Source organism: Sander vitreus, chromosome 20 (genome assembly GCF_031162955.1).
Source record: "Sander vitreus isolate 19-12246 chromosome 20, sanVit1, whole genome shotgun sequence".
NCBI lineage: Eukaryota > Metazoa > Chordata > Actinopteri > Perciformes > Percidae > Sander > Sander vitreus.
The window spans coordinates 24,218,899-24,238,941 of NC_135874.1; the positions used below are offsets into that span (position 1 = coordinate 24,218,899).

Consider the following 20,043-nt stretch of genomic DNA (forward strand, 5'->3'; position numbering starts at 1 on the left):
GCGGAGAGAGGCTGAGCACTGTGAAAGACACCGGTCGAGGAAGTAGCACGTTAAGAAAGAGGACGCTGATTTGAAATCAGCATAAACTTTGGAATTATTGCATTTATCGAAATGGCTATTTAAGATTTGCTTATAGCTAGGATGTAGTCGTGGCGTATACATCTCTTAAATAAGTAATTTACTGTAGCATAGTGGCTGTACAGTTTGAAGTATTCCTCTATGTAACAGGGATTTAAAGCACTGCGAATTTACAGGTGCACTATTTGATTTATTTGACAATATTTAAAGATGAGTTCTGTGAGACACTTAGTGTACAGTAGGTGGTTGTTTCACCACACTAAACCACTAAGTGTGAACATATCAAGACTGTTCAGTACTACCAGAAGCAGCTTGACTATTATGCCTGCCTGGGTTATTGATAAATATGGAAGCAATGATGTGTTTCGGTTTACAAAAAATGCCAGTTTCCCCGTCATCAACTACCCCAATGAGGTAATTGTTAAAGTGCAGGCAGCAGGACTGAACCCACTAGATGTCAACATGAGAGGTGAGTAACAAGCTTGTGTACATGTGAACAGGCCCATCAGATTTTAACCTGCAGACTGACATTAAGAAAAGTGTTAGAAATTCTTGTGAATATGAGGGACCTAAGAACAAAATTTAAATAAAAGAGAAAGGGTAGGTGTAATAAGCAAATGCTTCAACCTACACCTTTTCGATCAGTATTGATTAGAAATGAGTAAAGACGCCACTTTTTTTTTTACCATTTATGTTATGTATGTGATCAAAATAAACACTAAACTAAACTAATATAATGGCAATGAATTAATAGATCCACATCTGACGTGACTGCAAATGAACTAAAGAATGCATTATAGTTTGATTTGAGGTATTTTTTCTTCCTTTGTGAGCAAAATAGATACTAAATAGTGAGCATGCAGAGTCTGACACTGACGTTTCCTGTGGTAATGTTGTTTAAAATGAATCATTCTTCTCCCACACAGCCAGTGATCTTGAAGGAAGGGGTTGCGGTTGGGTAGAGAGGGTTAAACACTGTGATAGTTTTTGAGGATGCTAAGTGGAAATTCAAGTTTCACTGGTTGGATTGCACTTTGATTATTGCATATTGGAAGGTGTTATTTTGTCACTGCCTGGCGTGCATGTTTGTCGTCATACAGGGATGACTACATTAATGCATCAACACAAAGCTTGTCTTATCTGATTTCTTCTATCTGTCTCAGCTGCCAAAGCAACATTTTTCTTTAGCGTGATCTGTAACAAAAAACACAATACTAGATATTTTTGTTACTCAAAACTTACTCAAACTTACTCGAAAGCAACCCTCCACTAACTATCCACCGTATGGCCAATGACTTCTTGGTTTTGCAGAAGAATAGATGATATTTGGGGCGACCTCTAGTTTACCCAGTAGAGCCTGTACCCTATGTAGGCTGAGTCCTTTGCAGAGGCCCGGGTTCGAATCTGACCTGCGCCCCTTTGCTGCGTGTCATCCCATCTCTCTCTCTCCCCTTCCTGTCTATCCACTGTCATATCCAATGCCCTAAAAAAATAACAGAATAGATGATATATCATATACAATTCAAAATAAGTTCCTGATCCCCAGGTTACACTAGCTCTCGTCTCGACCTTGTTTTGTTAAATTTATACAATGACTTCAGCATAGTACATGTTCTCACACATTTCCAAATCTGAAACATTGTCGAAGCAAATGTTGAAAAAAACAAGCCTACTTGCTGCCTCCTCAACCCCACATAACCATATACAGCTTTTAAAGATTTATGATGGATTCTGGCACCCACAATGCTATATATGGTTACTATATTGCTTAGTACCAGTTTTAAGACTGCCATGGACCTTAATTTAGACCAGTCTATAACGTCACATTCTAACAGTACTGGATAGAGTGGTGGCTCAACAACCTTCGGCCTACCAATCTAACAGCAATATTTTTGAATCTGATTTCAAGGCCCTATCACCACACTGAAACTGAACTTACTAAAACACCTTGGGCTTTACGAATTTGTAATGAATATGTTCCCTATTTTCTAACATTCTATAGATCAAACAATTAACTGAGGATTTGAGAAAATAACAAGCAGATTAAAATAATTGTTGGTTGCGGCTACTGTTACTTTGTCACAACTCAGGGAATTAGAGGACCCAAACGCAGAGAGTGGGCAAGCAAAAGTTGAGCTTAAGGATTTTATTTGACCAAAAAACTAAATTCACATAAACAAAAGGAGTCCCAAATGCAGAGGGCAAAAGCTTCTTCCAGAGTGTAGAGCAAACAAGAGAGCAGGGAATCCAAAAAACAAAAGTAGTCCAAAAACCAGGAACTTGAGATAAAAGGAAAACCAGGGATCACATAACTTGACTTAAACTGACACTACAGAAACAAACGATCTGACAACAGACAAAGGGAACGCAGAAACTAAATGCACAGGGTAAATGAGAAAACAGGGAACAGGTGACACTAGGGCTGGGGAACAGGTGCAACACATTAGGAGTGGGCAGAGTAATCAAAAAAGGTGGGAAAACACAGGAAGTAAAACTAGACAAGACAAGGGAGAAAAACAGACAAAAAATATAGACAAAATAAAACAGGGAAACAGGAATATAAACAACCCCAACAGAAATATACACAACAGGAAACAGAAATGTACACAACAGGGAAAAGAAATATACACAACCACAACATACTTGATCTTAATGTAGATTTTGACACCATTGACCACTGTATACCCTTAAACCAACTGGAAAAATAATGTGATCTTGTCCTGGTTCTTTTTTTCCTTTCTATCTTGGTTAGTCTATCTAGCAGCGCCCCCCAATATTTCAACATGTAGCATGTGTCAATGTAGCAAATTATCTCAAATGATTTGTAATCAGAGACTCTCTCCCTGTCAGGTGGCTATGGTGCTGCAACAATGTCTATGAAGAGAGACCCTCTGAATATCAAGCAGTCAGGCAGCGAGTTCCCTCTCATCCTGGGAAGGGATGTGTCTGGGGTCATCATGGAGTGCGGCCTGGATGTGAAGTACTTCAGAGAAAGGGATGAGGTAAACAGAGCAAAAAGCAGATGAAAGAGTTGTGCGCATGTAGACTCAGTAATCACTTCATTAGCCTATAAATACAGGCAGGCTCCTTGTTTACGGAAACAACTTGTTCCTCCTGCGCACATTGAGTCATGTATGGATAAAGGATAACTGTAAAGTATGTATTCATGGTGACGTAAACAAAACCATCTAGCTGCAGTTAGAGTGCTGCAAAAGACAAGATATACAAGAATCATTTAGAATGTCGATAAAAACACATTAGCTGTGCTGATGAATCCTGATATGTGATGCCACACGTTGATAGCAGAATCAGTGGCTAACATTAGGCTCTGTAATGCAAACTGAACTTCCTCACAACAGCGTACGCCTATTTGAGCACAGCGGATGACCTAGTTCATCTATTCCTGGCCATAGTGTACGCTTTGTCACAATGATTTTTCTACCAGGATTATGCACCATCATCTCCGCCTGGCTTTGAAACACGACATGACTGGAGTCTTTTCCAAATCCTAGCCCTTTGTGGTAGAGTAGGATTGTGCAGCAAGCTGGGAGATGCTGTTGAGTGTTATTAAACTGATGCACTCAACTTTTGTTGTTGGCTGATTCCTGACTTGGAGTGTTTTTAATTGAGAATGTATTAAAGAAAGAGAATCAATCAACCAATTAATTAATCAATCGATCAATTTATATTCGTCACATGAAATCATACGAGGTACAATTCCAGTGAAATGTAATCCCATCAGCTCTTTCAACTTGTGCATCATAACACAGAATGTGGTGGACAGATCACCACACATTGTAGAGCTGCAACTAGTCAATTTATTGATTAATCAATTGACAAAAGTCAATTGGAAATAAACCAAACTAAAAATAATTTAAGCAAAGATGTCAGTATTTATTGGTTCCAGCTTTTTTAAATCTATATTCAGCAAAAAAAGGAAACGCCCCTTTTTCAGGACACTGTATTTTAAAGATACTTTTGTAAAAATCAAAATAACTAGAGATATTCATTGTAAAGGGTTTAAACAATGTTTTCCAAACAATTAATGAACATGCACCTGTTGAACGGTCTAAAAGACAATAACAGCTTAAAGGCATACTATGTAACTTTTCCCTCTTCGGTCCCCCTTAGAGTTTAGATTCTCTGCCCGAGCCCAACGAGCCCGGGCCGACATTTTACGCCGCTATGATCGGGCCGGCCCCTTAAACAAGCATTTGTGTTTTTTTTAATCATTACTTTATTAGCCTTATTCGGTGGGGAACAAGCTATGCCTCTCCAGCTTCTCCCGTTGCTCTGGGTGTATGTCCTGCACTGACTTGAGTGTGAGGTGAACTATGCTACATCGCGTCTCCCCCCCGCCCCTGCAGCACTGTTGTCGACCAATTAGGTGATCGAGACAGAAAAAGTCTCCTATATGGTTCCAGGGCTTTGATTATGTTGCTGCAGTGATCTGTTACCCACACTATTCAGCTGAGGGAGCAGCTAGGGTCGAGGTTTTTTTTTACGTTTCTTTATTCTGATCTATTTGCGATCCATTCCATTCTGGATAAACAAACAGCGCAGTTTACATGCTTCGTCCTTATTGCATTATTCATTAAGATAAATCTAAACAGATTTCTGTAGACACGGAATTGTAGTTGAGAACGTCAGTTATAACGGTCCACGTATTAGAAAAATTGTCGGGTTTAAATCAGGCTCGGGCTCATAATTACAGTTAATGTGTCGGGCCGGGCTTGGACACAACGTGCTCGGGTAGGGTCGGGCTTGATTTTTTGGGCCCGATCTAAGCTCTAGTCCCCCTACAGGTTGTCTCATTGGAGCTACAGCTCGTGCGGCTGTAGTTCCAATGAGACAACCTGTAGGGGGACCGAAGAGGGAAAAGTTACATAGTATGCCTTTAAGGGCGGTAGGCAATTAATGTCACAGTTATAAGAAAATTAGGAAAGTAAAGAGACCTTTCTACTGACTCTGAAAAACACCAACAGAAAGATGCACAGGGTCCCTGCTAATCTGCGTGAAAGTGCATTAGGCTTGGTGCAAGGGGGCATGAGGACAGCAGATGCGGCCAGGGCAATACATTGCAATGTCCCTACTGTGAGACGCCTACAGCGCTACAGGGAGACAGGAAGCAGCAGACCATGTGTAACAACACCTGCACAGCATCGGTACATCCGAATATCACACCTGATATAGGGACAGGTACAGGATGGCAACAACAACCGCAAGAACTGGCCAGTCTGGTGCAGTACATGAGGAGGAGATGCATTGCAGTACTTACTGCAGCTGGTGGCCACACCAGATACTGAGGCCTACTTTTGATTTTGACCCCCCCCTTTGTTCAGGGACACATTCCATTTTTGTTAGTCACATGTCTGTGAAAATTGTTCAGTTTATGTCTTAGTTGTTAAATCTTTTACTGTTCATGCTAATATTTGCATATGTTAAGTTTGCTTAAAATATAAAAGCAGTTAAAAGTGACAGGATGTTTCTATGGTTTGTTTTACAGGAAGGAAAGCATGTATGTGCAATACAAATAACTTGGGGTTTAGAAAAACATCTGATACGTCGATGTGATAGGCATTTTCACCCTATTCATTAGAAAATGGAACAAACGATTGCTTGATTATTTGAGAAAATAATTGGCAGAATAATTGATAATGAAACCAATTGTTAGTTGCAGCTCAAATACACCGTACGTCTGAACTTATGTACTTTCTTATTTCTATTTAGAATTATTCTATTTTGAAGAGTCCTTATCCGCAACTGTCTTCAAACACCGCAAAATTCCTTCATAATTATTATTTTTTATACCAGGCACAGAAAACTAAGATCACTGCTTTTTTCCCTCCATTTAGTCATGTATTTTAATTTCCTTTCAGTTTACAACCTTGTGTTTCACACCTAGTTTTCTTCTTGGATATGATTTACAGTGGGGCAAAAAGTATTTAGTCAGCCACCAATTGTGCAAGTTCTCCCACTAAAAAAGATGAGAGAGGCCTGTAATTTTCATCATAGGTACACTTCAACTATGAGACAAAATGAGAAAAAAAATCCAGAAAATCACATTGTAGGATTTTTTATGAATTTATTTGCAAATTCCTCGGGAAAATAAGTATTTGGTCACCTACAAACAAGCAATATTTCTGGCTCTCACAGACCTGTAACTTCTTCTTTACGAGGCTCCTCTGTCCTCCACTCGTTACCTGTATTAATGGCACCTGTTTGAACTTGTTATCAGTATAAAAGACCACTAATAATCTCCCTCGATCCGGGGCTCCACGCAAGATCTCACCCCGTGGGGTCAAAATGATCACAAGAACGGTGAGCAAAAATCCCAGAACCACACGGGGGGACCTAGTGAATGACCTGCAGAGAGCTGGGACCAAAGTAACAAAGGCTACCATCAGTAACACACTATGCCGCCAGGGACTCAAATCCTGCAGTGCAATAAATTCATTAAAAATCCTACAATGTGATTTTCTGGATTTTTTTTTTTCTCATTTTGTCTCTCATAGATGAAGTGTATCTATGATGAAAATTACAGGCCTCTCTCATCTTTTTAAGTGGGAGAACTTGCACAATTGGTGGCTGACTAAATACTTTTTTGCCCCACTGTAGATCATGGCCTTAAAGTTTGTGTGAAGGGAAACTGGGGCTTTAAATAGTTTTACCACTTCATGAAGCCACATTTGGCTTTTTCTGACCAAACATTTGTTGATTAATTCAGGCAGCTCTAAAATATAGAGTGACTCACTGTATGACCTTAAGCATGTGCTACTTTTGATTTGATAGGTGACTGCACAGTCTCGTCATCCTAAACAATTGTGAACTAACTGTATAGAAATGTAGACACGCAGTTGTTTATGTCTCTGGTTAATGAGTGTCATGTTGCTGTGTGTCTCCATCAGGTGTGGGCAGCTATCCCGCCATGGAAGCAGGGCAGCTTGGCTGAGTTTGTGGTGCTGAGTGCCAATGAGGTATTGTGCATCTGATGGACTATATTGTTGCTTTGAGCTGATGTAAGTGCCACAGCAAGTTTCTCAATTTAGTGAGGTTTGCTTAAATCTCTTTATCAGTTCTGTGTATTGAGCTTCCTCTTTGTTTGAATGTGGTTTCTTGCAGTTGCTCACTTTATCAATTTTAACTTCAGCATATGAAAAATGTTTTTGTTTTCCTTCTAAAATAACTTACTGACTAGTGAAGCATGCAAATAAAAAAAACAACTAATTAAGGTATATGAAAATCAGGTAAATATTGTACAGTGCTGGCAGATGCTTTTTCATCATGATTCAGCAGGTGTTGAAGTGATCCTGCTTTTATAATGATTATAAATGTGTGCTGTGCTCAGGTATCCCACAAGCCAAAGTCACTAAGCCACACAGAGGCAGCAGCTATGCCCTATGTGGCAACCAGTGCCTGGTCGGCACTGGTCAACACCGGGGGGCTCAGTAAGGACAACTGTGCCAAGAAGCGGTGAGGGAATGTGGATTAACACTGCACGCATGCACGCACGCACACACAATCTCCACTTGTTTATAATCCCTGTCCACCCCAAAGATGCTCCCTGTTTTTTGAGCTAACCAATTATTCCACTCGGTGCTGCTTTAAAGCTAAGCCCCTGTTAGCCCGCTCTGTAATGAGCCTCTGGGTGATGTGCTGTGGTTCTCTGGCAGCGGCTGTGACGCTCCCTTGCACTGCAGTGAACTTGACACGTTACAGTGGATTTGACATGAATCCTAAGGAGGTTGTGGCTGTGCAACTGTAGTGTCAAAAACATTGTTGACACATGCATTGTATATGTCTATTTTTCCTCTTCCCCCCTACAGGATTTTGATCCTTGGGGGATCCGGGGGAGTGGGAACATTTGCTATACAGGTATGGATCAAAAGGAGCATGATGATATGCGAGGCTGCACATTGTACACATTACGTAGCATTTTTAAGTGCATCAAGCTCAGAACAGGCTGCTCTAAATACAAACGTATATTCATACTCTGTGGCAGCAGCGTAGAAATTAACAAGAACACCGATCATGAAGTAAACGGTGTTATTATAAGTCTGTTTGGCCTGTCAGGTTGACTGTGCCACACACCTTGCTTGGTGACCTGAAAACTGTAGCTCACATTACACAGAAGTTACGCTTGATCTCATTAATTAAAAATTCAGTGCGCTTCTCAAACATTGGGTAACAATCTGCTCACTACAATAACCCAAAAATCTATTTATTTATTTATGTAGTTGTTTGGTAGTTAGACATAAATGATACAAACAGCTGATGCTATCATTTGTGTCCAGATGCTGAAGGCATGGGGAGCCCATGTGACTGTTACCTGCTCCCAGAATGCAGAGCGGTTTGTAAGGGGCCTGGGGGCAGACCATGTGGTGGACTACACTGCCGGACCTGTTGAGGAGCCGCTCAGCGCTTTGGAGAAGTGAGAGAATCCCACACCTACAGTCATTTATCATTCGTGTTGGTATTTAATTTGAGTTGTTCGGTGTATGTATCATCATGTATCATGACTTGCCCTTGTTACCAAGGCAACCCAGTCCATCTAACTGCAGTTGGCATATCGGTGTGTGAAAACAATGCACTTCAATTTTCAAAAGAACTTAATTACACGTCTTAATCTCTTTCTCTCTATCCATTTCTGTCATCTGCCCAATCACCCTTTTCTTTCCACACCTACTAATTCTCCATTTAACTTTAGTTTGTCTTTTATGCCCAACGACGCCACACATATGTACCTTTGCTTGTGTCTCTTGTTTTCACTAACCCTACCCCTCTCCACCTCCAGATTTGACCTGATCCTGGATAATATTGGAGGGGACACAGAGCATTGGGCGCTGAATCTGCTTAAGCCTTGGTGTGGCGCCAAGTATGTCACCCTCGTAACACCGTTCCTCCAGAACACTGACAGGCTTGGCATTGCTGATGGCATGATGCAGACTGCTGCCACAGTGGCCACCAAAGCCCTCAAGGTAATCATAATAGAATTACACAGATACAGTATGATTAATTACATATTTATTGAAGAATGGACTGATTGTGTCCTTTTAACCTGAATTGATCCAAATGCAACAGATGTTGATCACATTGTGCATATTTGCAAGGATGCATCAATGCTCATTGTTGCTGCTAGTGTTGTAAGAATAGGAGTATTATAATATAATTGATCAGATTTATTGGTTTGTACCTATTTCTCCTTATTCTACCATGCCAGGAAAAAAAAACATTCTTGAATGAAATTTAAAAAAACTGGAATTTTGAATTTTGAACATTTTTCATGCTTCTATCAACATCTAACGACAATCTTGGTCTAAAAAACCCCCTGCAAAAACAAACCCATGACAACATCATCGGATGACTCAGTTCAGTACAGTACGTTGCCAAATGTATGTGGACACTTGCAGATTACGCCCTAGCTACTGTAGTAGGGATTAATACTTTTCCCCTAAATGAGACATTTTCTCTTCAGAAGCACACTATCCTCAGAATCCTGGGAAACTGACTTGTTTTTAAGGTAGAACTTTAGCTACAGTCAAAATGCATTGCTCATATTTCAAGCTACACTAAATGCAAAAAAAAGAAATATGCATACACTTATGGGTTCCCAACCTGACGCTTTAGTGTATTATTATTTTGTGGTATTAATAATTATTGAGGCAAAAGAACACCATTTATGTTAATCAACATTAGAATGAAAATAACACAAACTATGCATGCAGCTAGAGCTGCAAGGAATGTGAAATGCCAAGTTAATTGCCGGTGATCTGTCTGCTGAGAACAGGCTCATGGAAGGGATATCTGAAAATTTTTCGTTGTATAAACCAAAATAATTTGTTAAAGCAGGTAATTTGGATTTTTCAAAGTCATTCTATTATTCCATATTCTTTTAGCATTCAGAGGCTGGTTGGGGACTTGCGTATTTCTGCAGTGATACATATATTCTGTAAATATCAGCCTATTTGGTTTATGCTTAGAACGTAACAGTTTTTCCCTCTATTATATTTCTGGGGGAAATAGTTAAGATGTGTATAGGGTGGATTAAACCCTACTAGCTGTGTCGGGCACCACTGATGTTGGCTCGCAGTCAGCGTTCCAGTTTATTCCAGAGGTGTTGGATGAGGTTAAGATTTGTGCACAAGGGAATTGTTGTTTATGTTTACGGGAACCATCACCTTATCGTGGTGGAGAGGTTTGTGTGTCCCTATGAACCTGAGGGCTGTGATGTCTGGAGCTTTGTGCTCCTGGTAGGGTCTCCCAAGGCAAAGTGGTCTCAGGTGAGGGGCCAGACAAAGAATGGTTCAAAAATCCTATGAAACATCGAGGAAGGGATGAAGTGACCCTGCCCGGAGGAAGCCCGGGGCCCCCCGTCTGGAGCCAGGCCCAGATGGAGGGCTCGTCAGCGAGCGTCTGGTGGCCGGGTTTGCCACGGAGCCCGGCCGGGCACAGCCCGAAAAAGCTACGTGGCGGACATCTCTCCATCCCATGGGCCCACCACCTGTGGGAGGAACCGCTGGGGTCGGGTGCGCTGCCACATGGGTGGCAGTGAAGGTCAGGGGCCTCGACGGACCAGACCCGGGCAGCAGAGGCTGGCTCTGGGGATGTGGAATGTCCCCTCTCTGTGGGGGAAGGAGCCAGAACTTGTGTGGGAGGTGGAGCGCTACCGGTTAGATCTGGTGGGGCTTACCTCTACGCACAGTCTTGGTTCTGGAACCATACTCCTGGATAGGGGTTGGACTCTTTTCTTCTCCAGAGGTGCCCAGGGTGTGAGGCGCCGGGCGGGTGTGGGGATACTCACAAGCCCCCGGCTGAGCACCGCTACATTGGAGTTTAACCCGGTGGACGAGAGGGTCGCCTCCCTACGCCTGCGGGTTGTGGGGGGGAAAACTCTGACTGTTTTTTGTGCATATGCACCAAACGAGTTCGGAGTATTCGGCCTTCTTGGAGACCTTGAGTGGAGTCCTGCATGGGGCTCCAGTCGGGGACTCCATAGTTCTGCTGGGGGACTTCAACGCGCACGTGGGTAATGATGGAGACAGATGGAGAGGCGTGATTGGGAGGAACGGCCTCCCTGATCTAAACCAGAGTGATTGTTTGTTGTTGGACTTCTGCGCTAGTCATGGATTGTCTATAACGAACACCATGTTCGAACATAGTGATGCTCATAAGTGTACTTGGTACCAGAGCACCCTAGGCCAAAGGTCAATGATCGATTTTATAATCGTTTCATCGGATCTGAGGCCATATGTTTTGGACACTAGGGTGAAGAGAGGACAGACTCTGGACAGACCTGGTAAGCCCAAACGGGTAGTGCGGGTAAATTGGGAACGTCTGGAGGAGGCCCCTGTCCGACAGACTTTCAACTCACACCTCCGGCGGAGCTTTTCGTGCATCCCTGTGGAGGCTGGGGGCATTGAACCCGAGTGGACAATGTTCAAAGTTTCCTTTGCTGAAGCTGCAGTGAGGAGCTGTGGTCTTAGGGTCTTAGGTGCCTCAAGGGGCGGTAACCCACGAACACCGTGGTGGACACCGGTGGTCAGGGAAGCCGTCCGACTGAAGAAGGAGTCTTTCCAGGATATGTTATCCCAGACGACTCCGGAGGCAGTTGCAAGGTACCGAAGGGCTGCAGCCTCTGCCGTGAAAGAGGCAAAGCAGCGTGTGTGGGAGAAGTTCGGAGAAGACATGGAGAAGGACTTTCGGTCGGCACCAAGGTACTTCTGGAAAACCGTTCGCCACCTCAGGAGGGGGAAGCGGGAGAACCATCCAAGCTGTGTACAGTAAGGATGGGGACGCTGTTGACCTCAACTGAGGAGGTAATAGAGGCGGTGGAAGGAGCACTTTGAGGAACTCCTAAATCCGACTAATCGCCCTCTATGGTAGAGGGCAGAGCTGGAGGATGAGGGGGGATTGGCATCAATTTCCCTGGTGGAGGTTGCTGAGGTAGTTAAACAACTCCACAGTGGCAAAGCCCCAGGAATTGATGAGATCCGTCCAGAAATGCTTAAAGCTCTGGGTGTGGAGGGGTTGTCTTGGTTGACACGCCTCTTCAACATTGCGTGGAAGTCTGGGGACGGTGCCTAAGGAGTGGCAGACCGGGGTGGTGGTTCCCCTTTTTTAAAAAGGGGGACCAGAGGGTGTGTGCCAATTACAGAGGTATCACACTTCTCAGCCTCCCCGGTAAAGTCTACTCCAAGGTGCTGGAAAGGAGGGTTCGGTCGATAGTCGAATCTCAGGTTGAAGAGGAACAATGCGGATTCCGTCCTGGTCGTGGAACAACGGACCAGATCTTTACTCTCGCAAGGATCCTGGAGGGAGCCTGGGAGTATGCCCAACCAGTCTACATGTGTTTTGTGGATCTGGAGAAGGCGTATGACCGGGTGCCCCGGGAGATACTGTGGGAAGGTGCTGCGGGAGTACGGGGGTGAAGGGGTCCCCTTCTCAGGGCCATCAATCTCTGTACGACCAAGCGAGAGCTGTGTCCGGGTTCTCGGCAGTAAGTCGGACTCGTTTCAGGTGAGAGTTGGCCTCCGCCAGGGCTGCGCTTTGTCACCAATCCTGTTTGTAGTATTTATGGACAGGATATCGAGACGTAGTCGGGGTGGAGAGGGGTTGCAGTTCGGTGGGCTGGGGATCTCATCGCTGCTTTTTGCAGATGATGTGGTCCTGATGACATCATCGGCCTGTGACCTTCAGCACTCACTGGATCGGTTCGCAGCCGAGTGTGAAGCGGCTGGGATGAGGATCAGCACCTCTAAATCGGAGGCCATGGTTCTCAGCAGGAAACCGATGGAGTGCCTTCTCCAGGTAGGGAATGAGTCCTTACCCCAAGTGAAGGAGTTCAAGTACCTTGGGGTCTTGTTCGCAAGTGAGGGGACAATGGAGCGGGAGATTGGTCGGAGAATCGGCACAGCAGGTGCGGTATTACAATTTATCGCACCGTTGTGATGAAAAGAGAGCTGAGCCAGAAGGCAAAGCTCTCAATCTACCGGTCAGTTTTTGTTCGTACCCTCACCTATGGTCATGAAGGCTGGGTCATGACCAAAAGAACAAGATCCAGGGTACAAGCGGCCGAAATGGGTTTCCTCAGGAGGGTAGCTGGCGTCTCCCTTAGAGATAGGGTGAGAAGCTCAGTTATCCGTGAGGAGCTCGGAGTAGAGCCGCTACTCCTTTGCGTCGAAAGGAGCCAGTTGAGGTGGTTTGGGCATCTGGTAAGGATGCCCCCTGGGCGCCTCCCTAGGGAGGTGTTCCAGGCACGTCCAGCTGGGAGGAGGCCTCGGGGGAGACCCAGGACTAGGTGAAGGGTTTATATCTCTAACCTGGCCTGGGAACGCCTCAGGATCCCCCAGTCGGAGCTGGTTAATGTGGCCCGGGAAAGGGAAGTTTGGGGTCCCCTGCTGGAGCTGCTACCCCCGCGACCCGACCCCGGATAAGATGGATGGATGGAATTGTTGTTTCCATATTTATGTTGTAACATGCCCAAGGTGTTCCTTTTAAAGGAAGCAGCCCACAGCCATTTCTTCCATGTCCTCATGCAAAGAGCACTCAGATTTTTTTTTTTTTTTTAAATTGGCTTATTGCTGAAAATATTGTGTGTTAATGAACAAATAGCTAGATAAACATCCAACGCAAACGGCACAGCTAGACAACTCAGTTGTGATTAGCTGCCCACAGAGTCCAGTAATCTGATCTGAATAGCAGCTGTCTTGCATTGAGACAAACTGTGTGAAAACGCAGTGGAAACTGTTCATTAGCAATACCAGAGACATTGTGATGTACAGTGTTTCCAGTTACTATGACTACAGTGTTTTTCAGTCAGTCTCAGGTGCCAGTGTAACTGAAATGACATAGATATATGGTATTACAGTCAGGACACATTTAGAACATGACACTCCAGGAGTGTGTAAGTGGCATCCTGTCAGTGCGGCCTGCTACAGAACATCATGCAGAGCAATGCTTGCATGCAATGCATTTTTAACATCACCACTTCTTTTCACTCAAGCGTTAACCACAAAATGTGTCGCTTATGTTCCAAGTCAAAACACCTCTACTTCAATGATTGGTTACACCTAAAGCTAAATTAGTTTTCCCTTTAGGATGATGTTTTACATGAATGACCTGGAGAAGAAGTGTACTTATTATAGATGTATTATTCAGAAGTTGTAAAGGAAAGTTCTACACAGTCTACATGTAGTTCTGTGGCTGGAACACACACTATTTGGGAGTTAAATCCTTAGATATACAACATCTTTATACATTTAGATCTATGGTTAAATCACTAAGTAACAAGTGCACACAAGTGTTATGTGGTAAATCCAAAAGATTAGAGCTTAATGCAATTTATTTCCATTACATTACACTCAGTAACAAGGAAACTGTGTCTTGGCACATTTCTACCTGAAAACAGGATGTGAAGTGGAAGTAATGCGGTGAACTTCAGTTGTTCCAAAGTGTTAGAAAGTTTCAAAAGGCTTTGCTCATAATATTTAGCTGTAGTTTCTGTAGTCTCGAAATGTATTGAAATCTAGCCAAAGTGGAACAGGTATTGGAACCAGGGGAAAGGGAAACAGGATTATCAGATTCAACACCATACATGACAATTTAAAATGGTTTTAGTTTAAGAGCCAAAATAAATATTTTTTATTTAAAGCTGCTCACCACTATCTTTACAAGTGGATCAAATGATTATGTGTAATGTAAAATGTGTCACTTGTGGTGACAAATCCAGAGAAAAATGTGCTTACCTCTTAGGAACGTTTTAGTGTCTTTTAGCTTATTAATCCGCTCCCCTTTAACCCTGCTTCTAGCCACATCTGTTTTAAGCTTAAAAGCTCTGATAAACATAATGTATGCAACCTGAACTTGCCCAGCACCAAATGGCAGATGGACAATGTTAGCGTCTAGCAGGTGAACATAATATGAAGCATTTTCTCAGGAGTTGGTGGCGACCAAAACAGAGCTGGAAGGAGAGAGAATATTGAACTTAAAGCTATAGTACGTAGTTTCTGTCTCTCCCATGGGGAATTTTAAGTAATAACAAAACTGTCAGCGCGTCCACATGATACAAGCCTTCAGTGGCCACACACTGCCCCCCACCCCTCCTCCACGCAATTGCTAGTAGCCAAGGAGGACACGGAGGATTAAAAAAACATGGTCTCTTCAGAAAAGGTCATTATCTTCACTCGATTTTCTGAACGCTAAAGTCGCCGGACGACACCAGTTTCTGAACCCAGCCGTACTGAGAAATACAGAGAGGGTTGTTTGGAGCCGATAGTCTTAATTAGCTTTGTATCAACTCATTTGGCAATGGCTTGAATGTAACGGACGTTCATTAATATCAAAAAGTGTACTTTGTATTTATTGCTAATTAGCAAATTTAAGCATGCTAAGATGCAAAATTAAGATGGCGAAAATGGTAAATATCACATTTATATGTGAGGATCATGATGGCATGGTGACATAAGCATTTCGCGCAAAGTACAGTAGCACTATGCCTAAGTACAACCTTACAGAGCTGCTGGACTTGAAATACTCATGAACTCGAAACTTGAGAAAAGGAGTTTGGATGAAGGATTATAACGGACAGGGACAGCCCCAGAGAAATCTGTCCTTTTCTTTCTTTTTCTTGCCAAAAGTAGAATTATGTGACTATGTCAAACCGAGGGGTTTGCCCCCGAGGTTGACAAAGGTAGGACATGAAACAGACTGTAAATGCAGATCTTGGGGAGGAGTTGGCGGTTTGTTGCTTTCCACACAATACCATTTTAATGTAACATTTCAATTTTTAAATGTGTCTACATTTCTTCACTTCCTTTCCACATTTCCTCTTCTACTCATCCTGAAACCATGTAGCCCACATTGCCCTCTTACACTTGACCTCTCAGTAGACCCGTGAAGGGATCGGCAGATTTTTTTTTCAGTGTTGATGACCGTTTTTATTTGGAAGTGACACGCAGTTCTTTCATAGAGCTGATATGAAAAAACACATACAGCAGAATGATGAAACAATTCAAAATAATGGCAGAGGGATGTATCTTGTACTGTATTCCTGTTTTACAGACAGGAAGCAAATAATACTGTACACACCAAGGTCTTACACATCCTTGTTTCCTCATGCAAACACTCTGTGCACTTTGTACATAAAAGTAAAACTAGAGCGCCGACAGCCGGCTTGGGTTTCACAGTGTCGTCATTTTTAACTAAAGGAAACGCGTTAAGTAACTCCTTTTTATATATCGAAAAGTTACACACACACACACACAATGGCTGCAAACATTACAATAGACTCAAATCATTGTTCCGGTTATGAGTTGCAGGAAATCCTACCCTGCTGTTAAAGGCGTTAAGGAACATTTAGTTTAATTTAGTTTATTAGTTTATAATGTCGTGGACAGTCCCCTTTAATGAACTATACAGTCAAAGGAGCAGCTTTAGCCTCAACGGCTAATTGCCAGCTGTAGTCCCCGGCCAGCTGACATATTAAAATCAGTTACATTACATCTATAATAACAGCAGGCCTAAACAAAAAGGGTTAAAACACACAAAAAAGTGGCACACAAACACGGCAATGGCATTAAATCAGTCCATGCAGTTAATACAATATGAAGGAGACAAAAGAAAAGAAGAGTCTCAAGAGGCCACATTGAAAGCACATACAAGACATAACAGAGGCAGGCAGCAGAGATGGAGCGACAGCAACAATGACTACGTCACATCAAACACGTCACATCTGACAGATTGTGTACAGTAATAGTTATCAGACTGCCATGTTTTAAGGTATTTTGTGAAGGTGGAATATGTATGTATATATTTGATTGTAGTGGGCAATGAATTCCAGTTTTGTAATGCCGTAACAGAAAATGATAATTGGCCAAATGTGCTTTTCCTGAATGGAATTAGAAGGTCACCTCGTGCGGTGCTTCTGGTAATGTGACTGCTGTTGTTACGTTGGATTATGAAAGAATTCAAAGGGGGAGGAGCAATGTGCTGCATCTCCACCCATGAGACTCTTTGGATACAGGCCGAGGTTGAGTAATGTAATTTTGTATGCAAAGTATGATTAATTAACATTTGTCAAGACCTGTCAATCAGAATGTTCTTGACACATATTGAAAAGTACACTAGCTAGCGATCCATGCCTGTAGTTATAACTGCTATTAATATTTCTATTATGACAGGAACTAACAGGAAAGTAGCAAGTTAATAAAAGAAATGGTGAGAAGAGGAAGTTTGTAGATGTTCTGCAGTAACGCGATCAGTTCAACATGACTTGTTTTTCTTCTAGTTTAGGCCTTACTATCGTAGCCTGGGTCCTACCAGACTCTCGTACATTTCCTTTGTACAGAGAGTCTGGCCTCTCTCCATTGACAAGTGTTCACTTCCTGAAGGCGGGTACTCCGTTGAAGTTTAAAGCTATTGGATCTGCCCAGAGCCACTCTGGATCTGCCATAACCAATCGCCAACTTTGGTCGTGACATCGGCTTAGCATCGCTAGCGTTCGCCTTAGCCAACTCCTTCACCACTAACGGAGTGAGCTGGAAAATCAAACTTTTCCCGAACCCCGTGGGGAGGAGGGCCCCAACATCATGGCCACCATCAAAAATCAGCAAAGATTGTTCTTGCTCTGGCTTTAACTTCTGGATATTCGTCAGCGTTGCCACAATAGACCGAATGGCTTCGCTCGCATCTTTCTCCGCCGCCATTACGGAACTACAACTCAAACTAGCGCACAACTTCAACATCATCGTTCTCAGCCACTCCCTCTGTTCGCTGATTGGACCGGTGAAGATTTGGCCGGAGAAAACCAACGGGGTAAGCTTCTCCTCGGAACGCGTACCTCCTATGGCGCCATTTTGATGTTAACAAGCCATCAACTCCCGTTAGCATTCCATTGACTCCCATTCATTTTGACGTCACTTTGACAGCGAATAACTTTACATCTGAAGCGTTTAAAGACTCTATTTGTCCATTGTTTATTTCTAAAGAAACACGACAATGTATAAAAGGCTCCATTACCTTGTACCTCACATTATGGCTCCGTAGCAGACGTTTTTGGAAAAAATAGGCTAACAATTACGTCATAACCACGCGACTTACTGTTGCACAGTAGAGGAATTACCGTATAGTACAGGAGAAGCTCGCAGGCAGTTTCGTCTCACATTCGCTGTATAAGTTTAATTACTAATGTTAACTAGCATTTTAGTTAGCAATAATTAGCCTGTGCCTATGTTATCTCCTAACATATACCTACGCTTTCCGTCTCTGCAAGATTCGGAATGATTGAGATTTCTCTTGGCACAGCTACCAGAAGACTTCCAACTTTCAGACACGTTGCTCACATCACATCTACGTCTTCAAGCTCATTTGGAGGCTGCGCAGTAACGCTCAGCCATTACCGGAAAAGTCCTTCTAATATCCTTCACTGGTCTCCATCCAGAGCAACGGGATCTGTTGGTCCATTTTATATATGTCTATGGAGAAAACCCAAGAATATACCGCAAACCCAGACGATGTACTGAAGGAAAATGAAAATTGAGCAGAAGTACGTAGGAGGGCGGAGCCAGGCTATTTTTATCGGACACTGTAAAGTTAAAATCCTCATCAGTAGAGTTTCTGCTATGCACACAACAGTTTTAATTATGCCTGTTCTCTCATTCTGTTTTCTTGTAGCACCTAGTCAAAGGAGTTCACTACCGCTGGGGATTCTTTGCACCTAGTGGTCCTGCACTGGATGAAATAAGGGAATTAGTGGATGCAGGAAAGGTACAGTATCAGATTTAACCTTTCAGGGACTGACAACGGACAGAATTATGTTTCCTCCAGTTAGCTTATTATTGTGTGCACATCAGGGGTTAATTTGGGCCTGGAGCCCACCTTCAGTATCACAGCATTGCTAACTCTCACACTTTTGGCTTGAAACATCTTTTCTTTTTTTTTCTTTTTTAGACAATGTCATATGCCAACCAAACAAATGTAGAATGTATTCTATAGGCTCATTTTCTTTGACTCCATTAATTAGCTGTGGTCATCACACAGCAGCAGGATTGATTCGTGCATCTCCAAATTCCAAATTGAGAAGGAACCGTACATTAGATTTCATGAATGCATTTGGCATCTCAACACATTGTTGATCCTGTAGTGTGATATAATATGCAGCTCAACTGGGGGTTATCTTCCTCCCTGTGCAGATAACACCCCGCTGTCTACAGTATCTTATGTTTCTCACTTGAGCATGCACCTGCACAAACATGCCTTAACATCATTTTATTTCATCATTGAAGGAAATAGCATCAGCCGTTTACCCCCACTGATGATGTAACTCACAACAGTTGTGAAACAAGGCCTGACTGCTACCTTCCTCTCTCTGCTCTCTCAGATTCGGCCAGTGGTGGAGGAGACGTTCAGCTTCTCCCAGGTTCCTCAGGCCTTCGAGAAGGTGGAGAAAGGGCACGCTCGTGGAAAGACCGTGGTCCAGTTCAGCAAAGGGGGATATGACTTATAATGCCGACTCTTGGAGACCTTTTCTGCACAATCCTGAAACAAACTCAATTAAAGGCACTGATATGCAAGGTTAGGTTAGCTTATTGTATCCACAGCTACAAACAAGGTACAAGAACAAGGCTATTGCTTCTTGTTTCTGGGGGCTTTGAAGCTACAAACATGCATGTAAGCATTATAGCTGCTGGTATATGCTTTCAAATGTATTTTTTATACTCTCAATTCAATTAAAGAGCGCTTAGTTATGTTTGACTGTAAAATGTAAGTATTTCCACATACGCTCAGTTGCCAGTTTATTAGGTACACCGTCCTAAAACTAATGCAGTCTAACACAACAGCCCTGCAGAGCCCTACCTTCGTAATGGTTTTAATGTTCAGTTTTTGTGAGAGGTGCTGATTCAACTGTAGGATCTTTCTGATGTTACTCTTTCATACAGTATAGCTAAATATGGCCTTGATAACCTGTGA

The 20,043-nt window shown here is 43.0% G+C and overlaps 1 protein-coding gene across 1 annotated transcript; it reads left to right on the forward strand.

The window, feature by feature from the left end:
- The first annotated feature begins 18 nt into the window (after nucleotides 1–18).
- rtn4ip1 (reticulon 4 interacting protein 1) lies at nucleotides 19–19,822 on the forward strand. Its single transcript, XM_078276824.1, has 9 exons — nucleotides 19–547; nucleotides 2,929–3,080; nucleotides 6,987–7,055; nucleotides 7,427–7,551; nucleotides 7,905–7,953; nucleotides 8,373–8,509; nucleotides 8,873–9,056; nucleotides 18,748–18,840; nucleotides 19,454–19,822. The coding sequence occupies exons 1-9, from the start codon at nucleotides 289–291 to the stop codon at nucleotides 19,577–19,579; spliced, it is 1,194 nt and encodes a 397-aa protein (XP_078132950.1). The 5' UTR covers nucleotides 19–288; the 3' UTR covers nucleotides 19,580–19,822.
- The last annotated feature ends 221 nt before the right edge of the window (nucleotides 19,823–20,043 follow it).

Excerpts from the sequence above, each read along its gene's own strand:
- rtn4ip1 (XM_078276824.1), top strand. The coding sequence starts at position 289 with ATGAGTTCTGTGAGACACTTAGTGTACAGTAGGTGGTTGTTTCACCAC. Across the intron at positions 548-2,928 it reads ACTAGATGTCAACATGAGAG|GTGGCTATGGTGCTGCAACA; the intron begins GTGAGTAACAAG and ends TCTCCCTGTCAG. Across the intron at positions 3,081-6,986 it reads ACTTCAGAGAAAGGGATGAG|GTGTGGGCAGCTATCCCGCC; the intron begins GTAAACAGAGCA and ends TGTCTCCATCAG.